Source organism: Oncorhynchus mykiss, chromosome 10 (genome assembly GCF_057628025.1).
Source record: "Oncorhynchus mykiss isolate SJ-2025 chromosome 10, ASM5762802v1, whole genome shotgun sequence".
Lineage (NCBI taxonomy): Eukaryota > Metazoa > Chordata > Actinopteri > Salmoniformes > Salmonidae > Oncorhynchus > Oncorhynchus mykiss.
In genome coordinates, this window is record NC_143031.1 from 23,086,620 (window position 1) to 23,106,767 (window position 20,148).

The 20,148-nt window shown below is 43.4% G+C and overlaps 1 protein-coding gene across 1 annotated transcript in view; it reads right to left on the reverse strand.

Moving 5' to 3' along the window:
• LOC110533520 (roundabout homolog 2) overlaps positions 1-20,148 on the reverse strand; it is a 140,164-nt gene that overhangs the window by 16,986 nt on the left and 103,030 nt on the right. Inside the window, exons 9-19 of the mRNA XM_090186156.1 lie at positions 16,574-16,776; positions 11,163-11,244; positions 9,590-9,758; positions 6,654-6,820; positions 6,238-6,359; positions 5,557-5,773; positions 4,817-4,941; positions 3,973-4,150; positions 3,435-3,671; positions 2,462-2,501; positions 1,942-2,081 (exon numbers count right to left, since the gene is read on the reverse strand). Of these exons, the coding sequence (XP_090042282.1) occupies positions 1,942-2,081; positions 2,462-2,501; positions 3,435-3,671; positions 3,973-4,150; positions 4,817-4,941; positions 5,557-5,773; positions 6,238-6,359; positions 6,654-6,820; positions 9,590-9,758; positions 11,163-11,244; positions 16,574-16,776 (1,680 nt within the window). The remainder of the gene's footprint in view (positions 1-1,941; positions 2,082-2,461; positions 2,502-3,434; positions 3,672-3,972; positions 4,151-4,816; positions 4,942-5,556; positions 5,774-6,237; positions 6,360-6,653; positions 6,821-9,589; positions 9,759-11,162; positions 11,245-16,573; positions 16,777-20,148) is intronic.

Sequence of the window (20,148 nt, forward strand, 5' to 3'; positions counted from 1 at the left end):
CAATCAGTGTGACTAGGCGAAAAAATGAAACGGCAACCACTTCTCCCCACAGCCTTCAGGCAACAATATGCGGCTGACTCCGGTACGGCTAAAGAAATCAACGGAGCGAAGGCAAAATTCATAGCGGCAGATATGAGACCCTTCTCTGTGGTAGAGAATGCAGGGTTCAGAAACATGTTAAAGTGGTTGAGCCGCGCTTCACTATTCCTTCCCGTACACATTTGGCCCAGACATTAATACCTGCCTTATACAAACCAAAAAAAACTACTTGAGAGCAAGTTGTCAGGAATGAGGTCTGTTGCTCTAACAAGAGACAGTTGGACGTCTAGAGCTACCATACTGTAACGGCTCATTTCATTACGGCAGAGTGGGAGATAAAAAGCCATCTCCTTCAAACACGTCCCCTTGAGAGTCACGTAGTTGCCGTGTGGAAGTTGGAGGGGGATAACGTAACGATTCCTGTGACCATTGACAACGCTAGAAATATTGTAAATGCCGTTGCACTAACTGGATTGGGGCCACAGATAGGATGCTTTGCTCACGTTATTAATCTAGCATCTCAAAAAGCAATGTCAGTGAATCCAATCTCTTGCCTCCTAGCAAAGATCAGGACGGTGGTATCCTTCTTTCATAAAAGCACAACTGCTGTACATGTTTAAGACAAATCAGGAGATGCTGGAGCTGCCAAACCACAAATTAATCCAAGATGTCCCTACTAGATGGAATTCAAGCCATAACATGGTTGAGAGACACCTTGAGCAGAAAGTGACTGTGTATTCTACACTGACTGATCAAGCTGTGAGGAAGAATGTGAAAGATATTGTGACTGTCTGAAAATAACATAAGACTAGCAGAGGAAGTTATCAAAGTGTGCAAACCTCTCAAAACAGTCACAACACTGATATGCACTGAAAGCATTCCATCAGTTTCCATGGTCCTGCCTATGAAAACAATGATCCTGAAATCAATGGTGGCATCTGATGAAGATGAACCCGCAGTAAGGGATGTCAAGACTGCTATCAGAGTTAACCTGGAGCCTAGATATGCTGACCCTGGTGTCCAAGACTTCTTACACAAGAGCCCCTGCTTTGGACCCCCGGTTCAAGTCCCTGCTGCACCTGGATGCTGCTGCTCGTCTGAGTCTACAATTAACTCACAGCAGAGATTGTGACCAATTGTACAGGTATTGTATTTATTTTGTTCATATGACATTTATTATTTGATTAATTAGTGATTTAACAATTCATTATAAGGTAATAATTGTAATTGTCATAATAGTGTCTGATATATATTTCTAACAACAAATCATATTTTTAAAGCCACTTCAGAGATAGTATTTTCATCTAATTTAATTCTTCAGGGTCAAGCCACAGATACCACAGGAGCTAACCCCTCTCTAGAGATGGCAGGTGACAGGGGTTCTCCTCCAGAAAAGAAGTCTGCCATGACTGAGCATTTTGGAGAGTTGTTCACAACCCAGGAGCAGGGAACCAAGTCAAAGGTCAAGGTCATAGAGGAGGAGGTGACCTCATACAGGGAAGTGGACTGTAGTCCCCTGGATGCTGATCCACTTACATGGTGGAAGACCAAAGAGTTAATATATCCTCATGTTGCCATGTTAGCAAGGCGCTACCTGGCTCTGCCTGGGACCTCTGTCCCAAGCAAGAGGGTATTCTTTCTTTCACTAGCAAATGCGAGTGAACTGCTGTTAGATTTACTCAGTGGATTTATTTTTTATTAAAATGTAAAAACAAAAAACAAAAAATCTGACCCTATTAATTTCTGCATACTTTTAACCCGGAACTCGTACCTGCGTACATGGACAGAGAATTGCGTAGTTGGTACGCAAAATGCGTGCATGTTGGCAGCCCCGTAGTATACCATTCATGTTTCTACAAAACAAAATGGCCATGGTGAGCAGAATCATGCCCTGTCTCATACCATTGTAGTATCTCTCTGCCGTGTCATGTTTGGAGGTGCAGCATTTGACAGCCTCCTTGCCACTGTGGACCAGGTTGGTGGTGGGCCAAGAGTCTGCCAGCCATGGGTAGTTGCCCATGTTGCCACCCAGCATGCCAGGCCTAAAACACAATTAATCAAATCAAATCCATTTTTATTTATCACATGCGCCGAATACAACAGGTGTAGTAGACCTTACAGTGAAACGCTTACAATGCAGTTTTAAGAAAAATACCTACAAGAAATAAGAAATAAAGGTACCAAATAATTAAAGAGCAGCAGTAAAATAACAATAGCGAGGCTATATACAGGGGGTACCGGTACAGAGTCAATGGGCGGGGCCACCAGTTAGACAAGGTAATTGAGGTAATATGTACATGTAGGTAGTCACTATGGTCATATCTGATGTCAATCCACAACTTTGTTCTCATCACATTACAAAAAAAGGACTAATATAAGAATGTGAAAATCAACTTGAAATGACATAAACAGGGATCCTTACCTTCCACTAAGTCCAGATGTCTCTCCATGTGGAAAGCCAACTGCAGAAAAAAATAAATGTGCATTCAGGTGTGAAGGGCAAGGTAAAATACAGTAAGGTTGCCACAGTGCAGTATGGTACAGTTCGTTGTAACATATTGGCAACCCTAAAGCAGGAATCAGCATTTTAAAAAATAAAGCGCATTCATATTCTGTTTCAGTAAAAAGCTGAGAGATGGGGCTGGAGAAATGTAACCACTCAAATTTATAGACAAAGCTATGGATGCAAGGACTGACCGTCCATGATATCAAAATTATAGTTCTAACCATGTTGTCAGGCTGTATAGTGTTTGTTTACATTTGCTTTGTTCCAAACATTTGAGTAAAGCAACCTTATATTTTGGGTTCTGATGAGGTATGACAGTTGAACAAAGCTCGCGAGGCATTTACTGTATATGCTATATTCTTCAAGAATCAATGGGTACATATCATTATGTTGTAAGCCCGAAAATGGATGTAGTAACTGCAGATGGCCCCTTTAATGCATCGAAATACTATTTTGGTGTTCACACAAGGATTTGTTTGATTTACAACTGCACAACAAGTAAAACATCTAAACTGAAATGAAGATTTAAAAAAAAAAGTATTACGAATTCAGAAGAATTCAAATTAATTTGGTTGGAGGCAGGTGATTCTCGTTTACTATGTCACTTTGGGTAAGTTTCAGGTGCCTACAGGGTAAAAATAGTCATTCAACCAGAGAAAACACAAGTTTCTACTCCATTGCACTCCATTGTCAAGTGCAAGTTTGCCAATATATTAGAATGCAACAAGTAAATATTTTGTTAGGTAACTTTAAGGTATAATAGTAGCCTTTTGTAAAGTGCAGTGGAATACTTGATATGATAAGGTGGATTACAACATACTTCTTTGATATTGTGGTAAGGTAACATTTAGTGGTGTGTAAAGATTGCATCATATAAAGTGTAAAGTACCAGCAGGCGTGTAGTTGAACGATGCAGTGTAGTGACTAAGCTCCTTCCTCTTCTTGCGGCGGCAGTAGATCCACAAGCTGAAACCCATGAGGATGACCCAGCAGGCCCCGCCGATCCCAGCGATGAATGCCGGCTGCTTCACCACATCAGTAATCTGCTCGGCCAGGCTCACACTGCTCTCATCACCCTCCGCGCCCCCCCCGGTACCGGGCACTGACGGTGCTTCCACTGGCAGCTCTGAAGGAGAGCGGCAAGTAGTTAGTGGAGGGATATTTAACTTTTACCTGTTAAGTATTATAACCAACCTCGAATCCCTTAGCCGAATAATCTGTCGATATGCCCTTGAGCAAGGAACTTAATCCTAATTGCTCCTGTAAATCGCTCTAGATAAGAGCGTCTGCTAAATGGCCAAACATTTAAATGTAATAAAAAAAATGCTTGGCAATAATTTCAGTAATTTTAGCTACCCCCACTATCTCCTTGATATCGCAGTCTGAAATGTCTAATTCTGCTAGCTTGTGGTTCTGGGGGGACTCACTGATGAGGACGGACACAGGCTGGCTGTGGATGCCCACTCTGGCGCTGGTCACCGCTGCCACCTCCACCTGGTACAGGATGCCTGGCAGCAGCCCCTTGAGTACGGTGGAGAGGACAGTGCCATCCACAGTGGTGTTGATGTGGTAGCGGGTCTGGGTGTCATTGCCCACACACCACACCTGTTGATGGTTGGAGGACGGTGAGTTGGTGTGAGATGGAAGAGGTAAAATTTGCGGTGTCCAAATTAGGACGCAGGTTAGAGTTTTTTTCCGTCATGAATCTTGTTCTGAAGGCAGCTCTGCACAGCCACAAAGTCATAAAATCTGATTTTAAACCTAACCTAACACTAACCTTAACCACACTGCTAACCCTAACCTTAAATGAATTTGAGTTTTTATATATATTTTTACAATATAGGCAATTTTGACATTGTAGCTGGCCTATCTAAGAAGATATCACTCAGTTCTGCCTCCAGGACGAGACTCATGACAGTAAATGTCAACATGCTATTAGGACTGCCTGTTGTGACTCTGAGGAAGTCATTATATAGACACAATTTATTTTACAGTCCTGTTTGAGCTGGTGTTTACATGATATTTTGTTATTTAGAAAATACTTATTTGGTAACTGGGTACTTTCTGATACTTGCTTCAAATAATTCAAAACAATTCATAGCTACTCCTTTGTTTCCCATTACTTGTTTTAATGAATCCCAAAGAAACTATGTTGTAATTTTGTAATTATTATTATGTAATGTCCATTTTGTTTATACGAAAATGTCAAAAAACTTGGATGCACGTTTTTGGACAGATCCAATCATCATGCCATTTTCTCTGTCAGCATACCTTGTACTCCTGGATTATTCCATTCTGCATGTCGGCGGGAGGAGGCTCCCAGGACACACTAATACTGGAGCTGTTGCTCAGCTTCACTGTAACCACGTTGACTGCTCTGGGAGGGGCGCTTGGGACTGCAGGAGAAGAGATACGAGCAAGGTGTGAAAAACCCCCAACTGATATGAAAAAATGAAATAGGGGCATTTGGCAAAATAGCGAAAATACGATTTGAGAATGATGAAAATGGCCGACTCCATCAAATGCCATCAAATGGTTATTGAACTATAAACAGTGCTTCGTCTTCATAACAGGATGTAAAGGTCACACAGGTGTTGGGAATTGCAATCCAATTGCTTCGACTGTGATGTGACTCCTAGAGGCTCCTGAACAGCTAGAGTCCTCAAAGTGTTTCAAGACAAGTACTAAAAAGTTTTATTTAAAAACCACTGCTAGAATGTATTTTGTATTTCACCCTTATTTTGCTGGGTGAATTGACTGAGGGCACATTTTCTTTGACAGCAATGGCTGAGTATGACCAATCAATCGCCACTTTAAAAGCCTTTATTTGAACCTGGAAGTCCCATTGAGAAAAACCTATTTTAAAACCCTTGTTACCCACCATTCCCTCCATTATGGACAGAGACTATCTCAAGTGTACCATGTCCATATTAGGAGAGCCTCGGTCTCAAAAGGGCTTGTGTCAGTCTCATCAGAAGTTGTGAGTATCAGTAGCTTCAAGCCAGTCTTACCTTCCGCTGCTGTTCTGATCAGCAGCAGCCGACTGTCCTTGCCCTGGAACTCGTCGAAGTAGGGCCGGATCTTGATCTCATACTCTGTGCCTGTGAGCAGGTTGGCGACCACGGCCAGGCGCTCTGACGGGGCCTTGATATCCTGCAGCTGCCAGGTGCCACCGCTGGGCCGGTAGAGGAGCCGGTAGCCCTGGATGTACTGGGACTGACGGTCTACCTGGGGAGGGACAGAAGAAAAGGGTGGAAAGAGAGAAAAAAAGAGACATTTATGAATTACAGTTTTACTGCCCTTGGAAATGGATATACAGTAAAAAAAAAAAAAAAGATTCCAGATGGTGTCACGCGTGCTCCCTCTCCGGCCTCTAGGTCAGCAGGCTGCTTGTTATGGCGCACACCTGTCACCATCGTTACGCTCACCTGCAGGTCATCAGACTCACCTAGACTCATCACTTCCCTGATTACCTTCCTATATATGTCACTCCCTTTGGTCCCTTCCCCAGGCGTCATTGTTTCTGTTTCAGTTTCCTGTCTGTGTGCTGTTAGTGTTTCTTGATTTGTATTATGTTCCGTAAAAAAATTTCACTCACTACCTGAACTTTCTTCCCGACTCTGAGCGCACATCGTTACAGATGGTATTTCTCCTGTGAAAGAATATGTAAAAACTCAGGTCAGGGTACTCACCATCCATGATACTTGAACACTGGAGGCAGTGAGTGTGACAGGCTCCTGAAGATGAACACCCACCTCTCCCAACTCTCTCTGGACCTGCCTGTGGTCCACTCCCTGACCTGTAGGACTACCATCTGCAAACACAACATTAACAAACATCAGACACACAATAACAGTAAAACTATAGTAGATGCTTACTGTAGCTCATATACACTTGATTCAAATAATCTAAATCGTTTTTATGAAGCCTTCAAACCGCCATGCTTTCATGATGAAATGCTTCAAAATTTGAGAAAAAAAGTTTTCACTTACAAACTTTTCACGCTCTCTCTACACTAACAACCACCTTGTAATGCTTAATTTTTTTTTCGATTGTCTTTCATAGTAAATGTCCAGTAAAGCTGTTATATCCCCTCCCAGGTACTGACCTTGTGTGCGGACGGGCTCAGAGATGGGGCTGGGGTCACTCAGCCCGTAGGCGTTGACCGCTCGGACGATGAACAGGTAGATGGTGTTGGGAAAGAGACCGCTGACAGTGTGTTTCTCCAACTTTACCAGGTCAGCCACCGTTTGCCACGTACTGCCTGCTGATTGGCTAGAGTAAGAGACCACAGACAATGATGTTGTGTCATTTCCAATTATGTTAGTAAAGTTACTGTGCAAGGCAAGCCTTCCTTATACCCTGTAGTGACAACGATGTCATTACTCTATAGTGGTAAACTATTATTCACTGTCTTCATTCTGATTACAATAACAATAATGCCAGCTGTGTTTCTGTCAAGTCTTATGTTTTTTTGTCCTTTTAAAATGGCTTGTTTTTATGAAAATGTGTGAGATCACTTGCATAATGATACTATTTCGCTCTGTAATAAATAAATGTGATAAATCTTGTGAACAACGCATCTGATGAAGGTAGAGCTTGAGCTTCTTTGGCTTTGACGGTCCAGCATTTTCCTCTCCTGACTCTTCTTATTTAGATTAAATGTCACCTCTTATTATTTAGTGGCATGGTCACATGACAACCTCCTCCACCCCTCGCTTTTTTATTTTTTCAAATTTCTCTACATTCGTTCACTTTTTATTTTCTTCATCTTGCCAGAGACAGCAGCAGACTAGTGACTTTACAGCTAACCTGCGCAATTAGGCGACAGAGATATAAAAGCTGCGCGAGCCATTAATATTCCTCTAGCAGACCACCCAATACTGGTAGTGATAAATCTAAGATTTAAGAGGCATGGGACGCACACACACACAGGAAAACACAGATACACACGTAAACATACACACTTTCCCAATAAACATGCATGTCCTTTAGAATGGTACATCTGCCATTCTTCATACAGTAACAATGTGTCAGGATTCCATCTCCCCATTGTCACACACACACTCATCCCTACTTCTCTCTCCCTGGACACTCCCACCCCCACAACCCCCAGCACAATTTTGCCCACTTGGCACGGTGCTAACTACTGCCCAGGGGGCAAGGTGAGAGAAGAGGGATGAGGGGGCTAGTGAGTCAGGTTGGGAGGGGGTAAAATTCCTCTCAGCGTACAATAGCCCAAGGACTTGTCTGTCTGTGCCATCCGCATTTAAATTCATTACCATTTTAGATTACCCCACTAATTTCCATGGAGGCGCGCTAAGTTGATCACGGTGTGTTTATGTGTGTGTCATTACAAACCACTTGATGTTTTTTGCAACTGCATTCAAGGAAACTTTGAAAGTTCTTGAAATTTTCCGAAATGACTGACCTTCATGCCTTAAAGTAATGATGGACTGTTGTTTCTCTGCTTTTTTGAGCTGTTCTTGCCATAATATGGACTTGGTCTTTTACCAAATAGGGGTATCTTCTGTATACCAACGCTATCTTGTCACAACACAACTGATTGGCTCAAATGCAATAAGAAGGAAAGAAATTCTACAATTTAACTTTTTACAAGGCTCACCTCATGAAGCTGGTTGAGAGAATGCCAAGAGTATGCAAATCTGTCATCAAGGCAAATGGTGGCTACTTTGAAGAATCTCAAATTTAAAATATATTTTGATTTGTTTAACACTTTCTTAGTTACTACATGATTTCATATGTGTTATTTTATAGCTTTGATGTCTTGACTATTATTCTACAATGTAGAAAATAGTCCAAATAAAGAAAAACCCTGGAATGAGTAGGTGTGTCCAAAATTTGTCTGGTACTGTATATATTTATTTTATTTTTGCCTTTATTTAACTAGGCAAGTCAGTTAAGAACAAATTCTTATTTTCAATGATGGCCTAGGAACAGTGGGTTAACTGCCTGTTCAGGGGCAGAACGACAGATTTTTACCTCGTCAGCTCGGGGATTAAGTCCAATGCTCTAACCACTAGGCTACCTGCCGCATTCACATACACTGACATTGCTCGTCCTAATATTTTAAATAATATATATCCAGTATTAATTATTTCTTAATTCCTTTATTTTACTTTTAGATTGTTGTGAATTGTTAGATATTACTGAACTGTTGGAGCTAGGAACACAAGCATTTCGCTACATCCGCTGTCACACCCTGACCTTTGAGAGCCTTTTTATTTCTCTATTTGGTTCGGTCGGGGTGTGATTTGGGTGTGCATTCTAGTTTTTCTATTTCTTTGTTGGCCGGGTAGGGTTCCCAATCAGAGGCAGCTGTCTATCGTTGTCTCTGATTGGGGATCATACTTAGGCAGCCCTTTTTCACACCTTAGATAGTGGGATCTTGTTTTTACATAGTTGCTGTCTAGCGCTGCAGAACTTTATGTTCTGTTTTGTATTTTGTTGTTTTGTCGGAGTTCAGTTTTAAAAATCATGAACACTTTCCACGCTGTGCTTTGGTCTCATTCATCTAACGACGGACGTAAAACCCGCAATAACATCTGCTAAATATGTGTTTGCAACCGATAAAATGTGATTTGATTTTGAATTGTTTGATGTGGAATAAAAGCAAAGTGGGGGCAGCTGGGAGATTTGGGGAGTGGCTTAGCATGGGCCAGCTGCCACCCTAGCTGGGGTTGATTAGAATGTGAAAGGTGTCAGAGTCTGTGTGTCCGCAGGGGGGGGGGGGGGGTGAGCCCTCCTGCCTGTCATGCCCGGCTAACACGGCTCATGTGCTGACACACCATTAAGAAACGATGAGGGATGGCTGCACACAGCAACCTCTGGCTAGAGAGAGGGCAGTGGGCTGGAGGATAGAAAATGTGTGTTAGGGAAAGTGTGTCTTCAGATGTTTCATGTTACTTCTAAGAAAAAACTGTTTTTCAAATCTGTCTTTCTGTCTGTTCTACAGAATGTACCACAAGGTTGAGCCCTACTGAACGCGGCCCAGGTCTATCTTCTACTGTCGACTCCACCCACCTGAAGGCCTCGAGGATGTAGGAGGTGACGGCAGCCCCCCCCTCATGGGCGTTGGGCTGCCAGGTGAGGGTGACACTGTTGCGGGTCACGTCGGTCACCACAGGCTTCTGGGGAGGTCCCGGTAGCTGGAAGGGTTCTGATGCCTGGGGCACAGACGAACCTCCACTCTCTGAAAATCACAATGAAATCAAACTTTATTTAAAATGCATTTAAAAAAGACAATAGAGACAGAGGATGAGAGGGTAGCTGGAGGGTAGTGAATCTCCTATATTTAGTATACCATTCTCTATATAACTGTTGTTGGAAGCCCTTTTGTGGTCTAAAGAGTTACGAATAAATAATTCATGCAATAGGTCAATTCAATTTAAATTCTGTCAATTCCAAATTGAAAAGCAACATTATTGTCAATAAGGAGTTTAAATGGAACCGACACCCCAGCCCTGATCACAGTAACTGACTTTGACGGACTGGCTGAATAACAGTTTAGTTGTGAATTATCAGAGTTTCTGTTTGGTTGGTTTACGAAGCATTAGTAGGCACTAAATACCATCTTATCAAGCTTCATCAAACATTAGCATTTCATAACAGCAATAAGACACTACTTATTCCAACTCATCATCCCTCTGCTTCGCCATGGGCCAAGCAACGCCCCTGGGTGTGATTTCATCCACAATATCACAAGACCTCTGCCTTATTTCTTGATTCAATGATCTTATATGGGCATGACTGTCACGGATCTTTCTGGAACACACCTGGCCCCTATTCCCACTGATTGTATTTGTATATATGTGCCCTTTGGTTTCCATTTGGGGGTTGATTATTGTTACAATGTCCGTTGGTGCGTGTGAGTACCTGTGCTGTGTGTTTTGGGTTTTCGTGCCCTTGTGGGTCGGGTCTCGTCCCATGTTTTAATCATTGTGCGCATGTTTTATTTATTCAAGGTACTCCTAGTTTTTTTGTTTGGTCTTCGTCCCCATGCCTTTACATGGCAAGCCGTAATTTGTGCTTCATTTAAAAAAAATATTACGCATTCCTGCGTCTGTCTCCCAAATCATTGTTACCAACGTGACAGAATAATCAACCATTAAGGGAGACAGCGGGAATGGCCCGTCCGACAATGCTGCGACTGGTCCGTCTGGTGTTGCTGCAACTTCAGCAGCTACAACTGGCCCGTCCGACGACGCTACAACTAGTTTGTCCGGCGCCACTGCTACTGGTCCGTCCGATGCCGTCGCAACTTTGGCAGCAGCAACTGGCCCGTCCCACGCAACTTCAGCAGCTGCATCGTGTCCTGATCGACCTGCACTGCATTCCTGTGATTGTCCTCGAGGCCGGTGTCGTTGCGCTGCTGTCACGGATCCCTCCCTGTGCCTTTATACGGCACGCAGTAATTTGGGCTTAATAATAAAAACTATTACGCATTCCTGCGTCTGTCTCCCGATCCTTCATGCCAACGTGACAATGACATGGCAGAGGCAATCTAATACTGTAGGGAGGAGTTTATTACAGTAGATTTACCATTCACTGTGTCCTGTGTGTGTGTGCGCGCGTGTCTACGTGTGTGGGCATTTACCTTTAACAGTGAGTACACCGCTCCACATCGTTTCTCCGCTCGAGCTGGAAGCCACGCAGGTGTAGGCCCCAGAGTCGGTTTCCTGGCAAAAAGAGAGAGGGCCTAGTCAACATCGGTGTATATGCACAGAAGCACAATGCCTTTGCCTTTTCACATTCAGGTGTTCTGGAGCAAATCTTTCCAGATAAGTCAACGTGAACATCTATCTAGAATCTATGGGCTATCTGTAGTCTCCAAAGACTGTTAACTATGTATAATAATTCTGTGTATCTCCCCAAAGATACCCATATGTTTTATTGCTCTGATCTAATAAGTACTATTCTCATAATGGTTAATGGGGAAGTATTCTATTTACAGTATGTTCTATTGGAACATAGTTGTTGGATATGTACATTTGCGCTCATATGGTCCCATGAACATTAATAAAGAGTAACATTACGCTTTGCTGTCAATGAAGTCTCACATGTAGCTGTAACACTGCTAGCTTGTCCCTTAATAGAGAAACCACAGTTCCTCAAAAAGGGTTTGGAGCATATGTGCTGTTATTTTAGTTTTCTTTACTATAGTACCTCTGGGCCTGTGCACATAAAGCGTCTTGGGTTAGAGTTTCTGATCTAGGATCAGGTCCCCCCTGTCCATGTAACTGTATTCATTAAGATCTAAAAGGCAAAACTGATAATAGATCAGCATTCCTACTCTGAAAGACTTTATAAATATGGGCCCTGATACTTTGGTACTAATGGGAGAGTTTTAAGGGGCAATCTGCAATTGCTAGACATTTTTGGACTTATAAATGTATTATATCTACCAATTTATTTTTAAAGAACACTAACTTATAAATGCCTCATGAGCTTAGTTCAACTGTTGTACCCCAACGTTTAAAGGAGATTAAAGGACTTTTCACATTATGTAGACAATGGTATTGTGCTGGGCATAATGAACATGAGATTGAAAAGAGGTGGAATATGTAACCAGAGCGGTCTGCAAACTTCTGTGGCTCATACAGCACTTCATATTTTCTGTGGCTCTGACTGTGCTGCATACTGAGCACTCAACAGTAAGCAGCAACATGGGCTGATGATCCATAGCCATACTACTAGCAAGGGAAACTTTGTGTGTGTGTGTGTGTGTGTGTGTGTGTGTGTGTGTGTGTGTGTGTGTGTGTGTGTGTGTGTGTGTGTGTGTGTGTGTGTGGGTCATTAAAAATTCATTGGGAAGCTCAGAGCTAGACGGGGGCTAGAAATTGCTCACAACAGTGGAAGATGTAGACAAGGATCTAATGATGGTGACAGCTCACGGCCACCCGCTTGCAGGTTAGTGGGCTACACAATCACACAAACACAGATTTCAAACTAACAACTAGGTTTTCAGACCTTTTGGTTAATTTAAAACCACTCTTATTCAAAACAAAGCTAATTAATGATGCAAAGCACACTACAAAAACACAGAGGGAGACAACACAATGCAATCAATATAATGCAATGTGGTTGGTTTTTGGATGCCATCCACTACTTCTCTCTGTGTGTGTGTGTGTGTGTGTGTGTGTGTGTGTGTGTGTGTGTGTGTGTGTGTGTGTGTGTGTGTGTGTGTGTGTGTGTGGCTGGCTGGTCAGTTGCAGTGGCGTTGGCATTACACAAGTCTAAGTGCCCTGTCTAAAAGCCCCAAGAGAGACAGGAGAGGTGACTCCAAGTCGAACAGTACATCACTCTTCCATCTCTCTTTCTATAGGCCGGCTGACCCTGAACGGACCTGTATGGCAGCCAAGGATGTGGCTGTCTGTGGGGGCAGGTCCATGTTGGTGACTGGTGATTGGAGGAAAGGAGTGGGAAGGGGTAAATGGCCGGGCATCTAACTATTAATCATGGTTGGCAGCTTTGGGTGCTGCGCTAAACAGATTGTTAAAAATGTATGAAGGAGGCAAGAGTTTGTTATTTTCTCCACATCCTCGCTGTTCTTTCTCTATATTGTAGCATCTTCCTTGACTTGTTCTGTTTCTCTCTCATCTCAATACCCTGTCTTTCTTTCTCATCTATTTTCTTTCCACCCCCCTCGTTCTTGCTCTGGTCCCGGGGTAATGGGCATCTCTTCAGTCACAGAGAGGAACAAACCGACCATCTGTCTGGTCCCCTGCCCTCTCTTCTCCACCCCACCCTCCTCTCTCACCTCTCCTACCTCCACCATAAGTCAACTTCCTGTGCCCCACTCTGCTTTAGTTCAAAGATGAGCGTCCTGATAAAAGGGAAGGAGAGCAATTAAAAACAAACAGGGACAGTGTCCAAGTTTCAAAAAGATAGAATTGGCCATAAGTACAGTCCATCTAGTCGAGGCGAGTCGAGATGTGAGAAATTCTTTAATACAGTCATTAGAGGAAGTACCAAAGAGTGTTTTCTACATCTTGAGTGCATGAAAAATGTTTTGGTACATTGAGATGCTTGACTTAATCTTTTTTCTCTCTTGGTCTCTCCTTCTCAGCCTCTCTCAAAACCCCTACAAGGATTTAATTAGTGTCATGGCGATCGTTAATCACTCTGGGCCCAACAATCAATTAATTAACGCGTCAGCTGGTCCCGAAGCTCGCCACACACACACACAACCTGCGGGTTGCAGGTGCAGCCCGCAACCCCGGAGAGCTCTTGGTAGAATGAATATCATTATCCGTGCATATACTACCACTAACGATTGCACTCGTTCATCACCTTGGCGAGTATGCATCACCGCTAATTTATTTATTTATTTATTTCACCTTTATTTAACCAGGTAGGCTAGTTGAGAACAAGTTCTCGTTTACAACTGCGACCTGGCCAAGATAAAGCATAGCAGTGTGAGCAGACAACACAGAGTTACACATGGAGTAAACAATTAACAAGTCAATAACACAGTAGAAAAAAAGGAGAGTCTATATACATTGTGTGCAAAAGGCATGAGGAGGTAGGCAAATAATTACAATTTTGCAGATTAACACTGGAGTGATAAATGATCAGATGGTCATGTACAGGTAGAGATATTGGTGTGCATAAAATAAAATAAATAAAAACAGTATGGGGATGAGGTAGGTAAAAATGGGTGGGCTATTTACCGATAGACTATGTACAGCTGCAGCGATCGGTTAGCTGCTCAGATAGCAGATGTTTGAAGTTGGTGAGGGAGATAAAAGTCTCCAACTTCAGAGATCTTTGCAATTCGTTCCAGTCACAGGCAGCAGAGAACTGGAACGAAAGAAGGCCAAATGAGGTGTTGGCTTTAGGGATGATCAGTGAGATACACCTGCTGGAGCGCGTGTAGAACATCGTGACCAGTGAACTGAGATAAGGCGGAGCTTTACCTAGCATGGACTTGTAGATGACCTGGAGCCAGAGGGTCTGGCGACGAATATGTAGCGAGGGCCAGCCGACTAGAGCATACAGGTCGCAGTGGTGGGTGGTATAAGGTGCTTTAGTGACAAAACGGATGGCACTGTGATAAACTGCATCCAGTTTGCTGAGTAAAGTGTTGGAAGCAATTTTGTAGATGACATCGCCGAAGTCGAGGATCGGTAGGATAGTCAGTTTTACTAGGGTAAGTTTGGCGGCGTGAGTGAAGGAGGCTTTGTTGTGGAATAGAAAGCCGACTCTAGATTTGATTTTCGATTGGAGATGTTTGATATGAGTCTGGAAGGAGAGTTTACAGTCTAGCCAGACACCTAGGTACTTATAAATGTCCACATATTCAAGGTCGGAACCATCCAGGGTGGTGATGCTAGTCAGGCGTGCGGGTGCAGGCAGCGAACGGTTGAAAAGCATGCATTTGGTTTTACTAGCGTTTAAGAGCAGTTGGAGGCCACGGAAGGAGTGTTGTATGGCATTGAAGCTCGTTTGGAGATTAGATAGCACAGTGTCCAAGGACGGGCCAGAAGTATATAGAATGGTGTCGTCTGCGTAGAGGTGGATCAGGGAATCGCCCGCAGCAAGAGCAACATCATTGATATATACAGACAAAAGAGTCGGCCCGAGAATTGAACCCTGTGGCATCCCCATAGAGACTGCCAGAGGACCGACAGCATGCCCTCCGATTTGACACACTGAACTCTGTCTGCAAAGTAGTTGGTGAACCAGGCAAGGCAGTCATCAGAAAATCCGAGGCTAATGAGTCTGCCAATAAGAATATGGTGATTGAGTCGAAAGCCTTGGCAAGGTCGATGAAGACGGCTGCACAGTACTGTCTTTTATCGATGGCGGTTATGATATCGTTTAGTACCTTGAGCGTGGCTGAGGTGCACCCGTGACCGGCTCGGAAACCAGATTGCACAGCGGAGAAGGTACGGTGGGATTCGAGATGGTCAGTGACCTGTTTGTTGACTTGGCTTTCGAAGACCTTAGATAGGCAGGGCAGGATGGATATAGGTCTGTAACAGTTTGGGTCCAGGGTGTCTCCCCCTTTGAAGAGGGGGATGACTGCGGCAGCTTGGGGATCTCAGACGATATGAAAGAGAGGTTGAACAGGCTGGTAATAGGGGTTGCGACAATGGCGGCGGATAGTTTCAGAAATAGAGGGTCCAGATTGTCAAGCCCAGCTGATTTGTACGGGTCCAGGTTTTGCAGCTCTTTCAGAACATCTGCTATCTGGATTTGGGTAAAGGAGAACCTGGAGAGGCTTGGGCGAGTAGCTGCGGGGGGGGGGGGGGGGGAGCTGTTGGCCGAGGTTGGAGTAGCCAGGCGGAAGGCATGGCCAGCCGTTGAGAAAGGCTTGTTGAAGTTTTCGATAATCATGGATTTATCGGTGGTGACCGTGTTACCTAGCCTCAGTGCAGTGGGCAGCTGGGAGGAGGTGCTAAGCTTTATGACGCCACAGAAACTCGACCACCAATCACTAAATCACTGACTCACCCATAAACCATAAAAAAGCCACTCTGCCAGTATTCCAATATTAATATCTGCCTCTCAATTAGATTGCTGAGTTGTGTTTTAGAGTGGACGGCTACTATGACCTGTATGACGCTCAATGAGTAAATATCAATATATCAAATGGACAGGTTGCTTTGCCGTGGCATCTCAACACTGCTATGCCTATTGCTGTGACTGGCAGTGAGTCATAATAGTACAATGAATTAATTTAAGCTAAATACCATTAAGGCTGAGAAGTTGATTGGATTGAATTGGAAACAGCACTCAGTTGTGACTGCATGCGGTTGCTTAGTATCACCTAGGAGAATTAGCTCAGAAGATTGGCCATGATGAGACTTGGAGTGCATTGAGAGGAAATGTGAAGCGTTTAATTTAATTTACTAATATCCAGGGAGTGATGGCATTTACGAAGGAGGATGGAAAGAGAATCAATGAGAACATTCTTGCAACGTTCATGAGCATTATTGGGAACATTCTTTCTATGTTCTTAAGAATTATTGGGAACGTTCTATTTAAGTTATTTTCAGGTACCTGCAGGTTTGTGATCTGGAACATTCCGTTCTCCATCAGGCTGACACGCTCATCTCCCAGGATCCTCTGGCCATCCTTCTCCCATTGAATGCTGGGCAGAGGGTTGCCCATCACGTGGCACTGTAAATGGGCCGTGGAGCCCGGCGCCAGCGTTTGATTGGCCGGTCCTTGGCGGATGATGGGTGGGACTCGGTCGGAGGATGCTGTGTGGTGGAGGGAAGGAGAGAGAGATACGTTACGAGAGAGGGTAGTTGAGTGTATTCTCTTGGAGGACCATCCTCCACCAACCAGCTACAGAATACAAACACATTGCTATATATTCATGAGATAGCTGTTTTAGAGATCATAGAAAAACGAATATACATAAATTAATCGTAATAGTTAATTAACGTAACAGTTATGGCATGTTACGTTAATGTATCCTAAACATTTGCAGCATGGAGAAACCTTGAAGCCTCCAGTCACTCAGCCTTGTTAAAATACTCCAATCCAGTGGCCTCCCGAGTGGCGCAGCGGTCTAAGGCACTGCATCGCGTCACTTTGATGCGTCACTTCAATCCCAGGCTGTGTCACAGCCGGCCGTACCCATGAGACGGCGCACAATTGTCAGTGTTGGGGGAGGGTTTGGCTGGCTGGGATTTCCTTGTCCCATTGCACTCTAGCGACTCCTTGTGGTGGGCCGGGCGCCTGTAAGGTGACTTCGGTCGTCAGCTGGTCTGTGATTTTTGTACATTTTTATTTTGTATTTTTTTAATTGAATATCCAAAACATACAATATACTTGCAGTGAAGCCGCTCAACAACTACACCACACCAGTCATCCAACAGACTCCCATTCAGAGCGACACACAGAAGCATCCAGGGTCAACGCCCTGCTCAAGGGCACGTCGACAGATCTCCCACAAGGCCAAAAAGAACGGGGACGCCAACCCTCCACGATCCCCCCACAGTTCCCCATAGCTGTCCCTCAACCATCCGAGACCACTCCCACAGTCACCTCTCCCAATAAAACATTTTAATTCCATTCCCCACCCCCAAGAACCCCCCAATGCACCAAAAAAACAAGAAAATGAACTCATGAGAAAAATAAATAGACAAAATAAAACAGAAAACAAGAATGCCAACTGTATATGTTTGAGTGCATGTCTGGCACTATTTACATGTGTGTATTTGAATGAGAGTATGTGTATATGCATGTGTGCAAACACCGGCGCTGCATCAGCCTCAGGCAAACAGGCATTTGCTGTAAAAACACTGCCCCTCAGTGTCATTCAAACATACTTTTTATTATGTTTTATTTTGACTTTATTTTTTATTCTTTATCTTTGACCATCATACTATCAGACAGACATGTTTCCTCCGACACATTGGTGCGGCTGGCTTTTGGGTTAAGCGAGCAGTGCGGCTTGGCAGGGTCGTAGAAAGCCCTTGTTGATACTAGCTAGATAGCCACATCCTTGTAGTCAGAGTGTAACTGGAGTTAGAATGCAGTATAACTGCAGTAGGCTCCAAATACTGTTTCCAAAATAACCATTTTTTTTACTACAATAATTTTGCAGTTGAACTGCAGTTACAGTGCAGTATAACTGTAGGACCCCCTAACGGTAAATGATGAACTGAAAACTTGAAAGAGTCATGGTTCTATGAGCCTCTCGTTCACCATAGGGGGCTTACTGGAGCTGTCATTTTGACTGAGACTTGTAAATGTGTGATTTAAACAATGTACATTTGATAATTGCTAGGCAAACAAATACGAGGTCTAATTGTGGCTGGAACCGGACTAGATTGTGAACGACTCTTGGCGGAATGCATTGCTTGACTGCTGTGAGGCTGATAAGTAGCCTGATGACTCACACTAGCTAATGTTAATAACTAACCCTGCTTTTATAGCTAAGATGCCGAAAAGCTGTTGGGTTCCGTTTTGTTTGAACAATGGTAGGAGAAAACCACCAAATCAAGTTTCCTCAACTGGCCAAGGACCAGGTTAGACAAACCTCATAGTTTCAGGCTATACGCCACGATGATGATGTAAATCTGTGGGCTGCGGTTACTCGATACATTTGTGTGTTCACAGCACTTCATTCAGAGTAAGTCGATGATTGGCTGAGATAATGAGTGGGCTGGACATGCAGAGAGATGAGTTCGGATTGGTCTGCCATGTAGCACGCTTCTGTCTTTTTGAACTGGTCAGTATGTGTAGGTAATCCTATCTAACCTGGATAATTTTTGTATATACTGTATCTCAGAGCCATTTACTTTGATAGTTATAGCCTAATGTTAGCTAACTGACATTGAGACTGGTTGGTTAGCTACCTGCAGATTCATGCAGAGTAGTAATGTCATGAGTTGGGATTATGGTTCATTGTTTAGCTAGCTAGTTAGCTAAGATTCCACTATGCAGGTAACCATTACAATAGAATGTTAATGATGTCATTGTGACAACTGTTGATAGATATAGCTGGTAAATTTGCTCTGGCTTTTTACTCCGATTTCAGAGCACTCTCGTCTGAGTGTGCCAGAGTGCAGAATAACTGACGAATTTACGAACGCTCCACACCCGTTGAATATGGCCGGTGTCAGTAAACTTGGGCAAAAAAGCGTAAATTGTTGCCAGCAGTCACCAGCGCTTTGGATAACATAAAAACAGCCTAATCAGCTCTACTAGGGCAAAGTGAGCTGTTCTCTCATTTGTGTCTGGAAGTAGCTAGCAAGCTAGCCAACGTTAGCCAGTTAGCCTGGGTGCTTGACTGCTGTTGTTAGGACAGAACGCTCGGATTAAAGAGATGGTTTGGGTTAAAGCTTAAGAGGGTGTGAACGATGCTGAATGGGTGTAGACAAAGAGGAGCTCTCCAATAGGTGTACCAAAACATTCAAAGGTCAGTTTTCCAAGCAGAATTACTTTCCCATTGTTCCTCAACTGTAGTGTGTGATATACCATTTTCTAGCTCTGAGTCGCTACATTTATTCAATGTAAAAAACACCATTTCAAATGTTGCTACATAAGACCGAACCGAGCTGATCGGTTACATTTACAAAAACATCTTCATATTGCTTTCTCCCATTAGACAGCAATGTTATGGCTTAACATGCCAAAGTAGCACTGAATAATTCAATATTAATTTGTGTAGACCTGGAAAACTATTTTTGTGTCGAGCGTCGTGAGGGAGGCGGAGGACCATGAATAAGTCATTGACGAGTCAATTACTTTGGCATTTACCATTCCCTCTCCAATGCATCTAAAAGTTCTAATGGTAAAACCAAGGACGTTGGACAGTACATGCTGAAATTGGGTTTGAGATATTGGACTCTATTCCAAGAGGCCAAGGGGATACTTTTATGAAATAACATATGGGAAAGGAAACATAATAATTCACAACATACCACCAGGATTGTGGACATAGTTCCTGCATTTGCCACATCACATACTATTTATTTTATTTATTTATTTAACCTTTATTTAACTAGGCAAGTCAGTTAAGAACAAATTCTTATTTACAATGATGGCCTACCAAAAGGCTAAAGGCCTCCTGCGGGGACAGGGGATAAAACAATTAATATAATAATAATAATATATAT